The sequence below is a fragment of the Aptenodytes forsteri genome, unplaced genomic scaffold (genome assembly GCF_000699145.1).
Source record: "Aptenodytes forsteri isolate BGI_AS27 unplaced genomic scaffold, ASM69914v1 Scaffold403, whole genome shotgun sequence".
Taxonomy (NCBI): Eukaryota; Metazoa; Chordata; class Aves; order Sphenisciformes; family Spheniscidae; genus Aptenodytes; species Aptenodytes forsteri.
Window position 1 is genome coordinate 42248 of NW_008795248.1, and position 4329 is coordinate 46576.

General features: G+C 52.7%; 3 protein-coding genes across 3 annotated transcripts in view; all 3 read right to left on the bottom strand.

Moving 5' to 3' along the window:
* LOC103898522 (tripartite motif-containing protein 7) overlaps window positions 1–414 on the bottom strand; it is a 4264-nt gene extending 3850 nt beyond the window's left edge. The window contains exon 1 of the mRNA XM_009278797.2: window positions 187–414. The gene's annotated coding sequence lies outside the window, so the exon portion shown is untranslated. The remainder of the gene's footprint in view (window positions 1–186) is intronic.
* LOC103898530 (zinc finger protein 721) overlaps window positions 1–4329 on the bottom strand; it is a 165826-nt gene that overhangs the window by 13881 nt on the left and 147616 nt on the right.
* The window catches only part of LOC103898521, a 2648-nt gene continuing 1540 nt past the window's right edge, over window positions 3222–4329 (bottom strand). The window contains exons 7-8 of the mRNA XM_019471941.1: window positions 3673–3814; window positions 3222–3440 (exon numbers count right to left, since the gene is read on the bottom strand). Coding sequence (XP_019327486.1) covers window positions 3323–3440; window positions 3673–3814 — 260 coding nt within the window. The 3' untranslated portion in view covers window positions 3222–3322. The remainder of the gene's footprint in view (window positions 3441–3672; window positions 3815–4329) is intronic.

Below are 4329 nucleotides of genomic sequence, written 5' to 3' on the forward strand. Positions count from 1 at the left end.
CAAAACGCCCCCCCCCCCCCACCCCCGGCCCTTGACAGCTTGCACCGCACGGACAGATCACAGCAACCCCAAATTTAACAGCCCTTCATTACACTTGGAAAAACATCTCGGCAGTGCCAGGGTGGCCGGGACGCTGCCGGTTCCCTTTGCCGGGACGTCCCCGACCGTCCCAAAAGAGACGCTTACCCCTTAGGCAGCAGCACAAGGTCTTTGCAGATTTATTTTTTTTTTTTGAAGCCTGGGGTGGTTTAGTCCACAGGGCTCCTCTCCAGCCTCCCCAGGGCTGTTCGAGCTCAGAGTCGGATCACATGGAGGGTAGAGGGAAAATATCAGCCCTATTTAAGGAAACACGGAGAGGAATGCGCTGCCTGGTGTCCCCCTTGCCAGGGACAGGCTCATTTACGTCCCTCTGCGGATCAGCGTCCCCAGCTTGGATTTTTCAATCCAAGATAAAGCTTTGGATGGAAAACACTTCATCGTTTTCAGCGATAGGATAAAATATCTTTGGCTATCGGGCAAGACGGGGCAGCTGCCACCATGCAACACAGGGACCCACCCAAGCACAGCCACCTCCTGGGGGCTCACCACCCGCCTTGGCCATCACCAGGGCGAAAGAAATAAGCACAGTGGTCATCCAACTGCTTTATTTAAAGAGCTGGGCAGCTTTTTCATCGTGTCCAGCCTCTTTCGGGGGTTACAAGCAGCACAGGGATGCCTTCCTGACTGCAATTTTCAATTACAGCAAAACCAGCTTTATAAACGTGTGCTTCGAAGTCGCTGGTGGCGATTTCCAGCATGGAGGAAGGGCAGTTTCTCCTCTGTGGTGTTTCCCACATCGATAGTTACTTAGAAAAGAGAATTTCTAAAAAAATTATTGTATTATTATATATTCCCCCCCCCTCAATTTCTGTCTGCTGACAGAGGGAACGGTCTTTTGAGCTGCCACAGCAAGCGTGCTTTCTTAGCTAATATATTACCATCTCGAAGCCCTCAAGACACAAATGGTCTGTCCCTCCCCTCCCTCTTCCCCCCGCTCGGGTCTTCTCCTGCCTACCCTACACCAGTGCCACCACAAACGTGGGTTGCAAGGGCAATAATGAAAGTTTCCGGCCTGATGAATTGCAGGAAGAAAAACCCCCAAACCACAGGGCTGAGACCCCGAGATGCTCTGGCCGTTGCTCACGGGTGGGAGAAGGCAGCATCCCTCCCTGATGGGATCCGCCTCAGATGTCCCCCATTTTTAGGGGGGTAAGCGGGGCAAGATGCCGCAAGGAGAGAGCATACAGGCTGCAGGCATCATCTGAGAGGGCCAGGAGGGCTCCACATTGAAACAGCTAGAAAAAGAAGTCAGATTCTCTGGAGAGCCTCAAGTGATTTATTGTCAGATGGGAACTACCAGTTGGCCATCCCGTGGTGGGGCAAAAGACAAGATTTAAGGCTTTACAGGTGGCTAAGAACAAGCAGGGATTAAAGAGGAATTCATCGGTGCTATTAAAGTGCAGCGAGATGTCGCGAAAGGCGAAGACCACGGTGTCCATCCCCTCTAGTGCCTTCAGTGATGTCCCTAATCGCCCACCTTCGAGCACGGCTGGCCCCATGCTGATCTCAAGCAACTGGCTTGGCCCCCTCCGTGAATCTAATTTTAGAGCTCCCAGTACCTCGCTGGAAGCTTTACGGCAGCACGATGCAGAGCTCCATGCTGGTGCGAGCCTCTTCAAACCTTTAATCCATATGGTCTGGATGTTCGGCACCCCAATTTTCACTCGAGGGCATGGTGCCAGCTTGGTCTTGAATCCAGGCTTATCCCTTCTCCCAAAGGCTGAGCTAAAGTCGTGGACTCTGGCTAACCCCGCTGGAGTAAGGTCATCTGCCCAGGCCAGATCTGAGTCAAATTTAGTCCTGCCAGAGGACCTGGTTGCATCCAGCTCCGGTATAAAGGATTGCGGGAGCAATGCCTTGACCAGCAGCACGGTGGCTGGAGCATTTGGGGAGGAAACCTGTGGAGATGCGGGTGCACAAAGCTGACAGCACTGACCAGGCGTGGGGGAGCTCTGCGGACAGTCACGGAGGGTTTACCACATCCTTTCTCCGGCCAAGGGCAAAGGGCCTGAATTTGTATGCCAAGGAGAGTTGTTTAATCCCTTCCAAGTGTAGACTTCTTCAACAGGTGATGAAGAGAGTCCTTCAACAGGTGATGAAGAGAGTCCTTCAACAGGTGATGAAGAGAGTCCTTCAACAGTTGATGAAGAGAGACAGGCACATGGTGATGAAGAGAGTCCTTCAACAGGTGATGAAGAGAGTCCTTCAACAGTTGATGAAGAGAGACAGGCACATGGAAAGCACGATTTGCCTGTCCTATTTTGACCTCTGTGTCTGGATGAGTTGCCCACCAGAAGTGCTTATTTCCCTCTGCCTACTATAAAAGCAGCTCAAATGGTTGAAATCTGCACGTCAACCACCGACTGATGAGAAGAAAACGCTGGTGGGAGCCTGGACTCCCACTCGGGCGACGCAGGCAGCGTGAACAGCGGCTTAACCTGGTGCCCACCTCTTTCCATCAACCGAAGGAGGAGCCTACGTCTCTCTGCAGGTCGTTTGATCTTCCTGTACGCTGGAACCGCAACTATGAGACATTGGGCCAAGGGTTGAGGCTGGGCAGACCTGCCACCTTACGTTGAGGACACGCAGGATGGGCTGCCTTTCCTTTGCACGCTGACAGTTGGAGCACTCGATTGGCAACGGGGGAGAACGAGGTTTGACGCTGCTCTTCCCGAGAGCATTTCTATCCTGGTCTCTATCCTGCTGCTCTTAACCACCTAGCTGTTGGTGTCTGGATGGAGCAAGGTGCTTTCCACCACTCCTCCTGCCCCTCGAGCCACCCGCTCACCGCCGGCGCCGAGCTCTCCAACGCAAGGAGGAACACGAGGGTCATCGGACCAGAGAGAGCGAGCCCAGCTCCACCCAGAACCACGGCCGGATCCGCTCCCCGGCAAAGGAAGCCGGAGGAAAAGTAAAGATCGGTATTTTGTTCTCGACGTCAAAAAACGCCACCTCTCCCCATTCGTAGTCTAGAGAGATGCGGATCTTTCTGGGGACCCGCGGCAGGTTAAGGAGGGTTGGAGGGGAGGTGAGGGCGCGGTTCTTAAATCCCCATTGCTGCACCGCCCAGATCCCTTCCTCGGGATTAAAGCTGATGGGTGCCTTCCTCTGCAGAGACTCTTTGCTGACCCCAACGGCGCAGTACTGTCCCTCTGCTAGATCCACCACCCAGTAGTGTCTCCCGGAGGTGAAGGCTTCGCAACCCAGCACGCAAGGATCGGCGTCAAACCGCTCGGGGCTGTCGGGAGGCTCCCGCAGCACGTACTCCCACCTCACGCTCTTCTGATCCTCGGAGAGGACGAGGCGGGGGTGGGCTGTCTCCGGGTCCAGCGTCACGTTTGCTGTGGAAGAGGAAGAAGAGGGCGAGAAAGAGAATTAAACTTGTTTAACCTGCCTTTCGCCCAGGGACTGGGGTCGTCTTGGAAATCTAAAAGGGTGTTTTGTCTTCCTGGAGCTGAAGGCTCGACAACTCGACGCGCAGCTTTCCCTACACGCATACGCGACGCCATTCAGCAAACCAGAGTACCAAATTACTCCCCCGTTCTTTTCTTCATCTTTCTCCAAATTACTTGCCCATTTTTTCTTCCTCTTTCCCTAAAAATGCACAATAACAAATAAATTATTAACGGCGATGTAAGCTGAAATCCAAAAGCCAAAGGGGTATTTGTAGAAGGGAGAAAAATGCACTTACTGTGCTCTTCAATGCATTTTCCTTAAAAGAAATAAAATTAAAAGTAGTTTTAGTGAGGGTGTTTTTTTAATTCAAAGATGCCTCCAGTTCACCCTAATTTTTTATCTCCTTCCCTCCCCCAAAACAGTGCTTTTTTTTTCTTCCCCCCCCCCAAAAAACTGTTGTGAAATCAGACCTCACGGAGACTTGTGTCTGTAACACGACTTGTCTAAATTTAGATTAAACCTCAGAAAAAAAAAACCCCACAGACGCTTTAAACTAACAGGCAGAAGCCACCGCGCAGGAAAAAAAAAAAGCTGTAATAGGTCATATCAGGAATTTCCGCTAGGATTAGAGGGCATCGCCTGTACAGTTTGCAGAGGGACGAAGGTGCCTGGGTGCTCCGGAAAGTCACGACCGATATTTTCACCTTTTGGGGGCGATCTCTGCCGCGCCGAAGCCCACGGAGGTGACCAAGGCCAAAAAATCTCACCGCTCACCTATTCCAAAATGCCCCCCCCCCCCCCCACACCCCCCCCCTTCTCTCCCGCGCCCGGGCG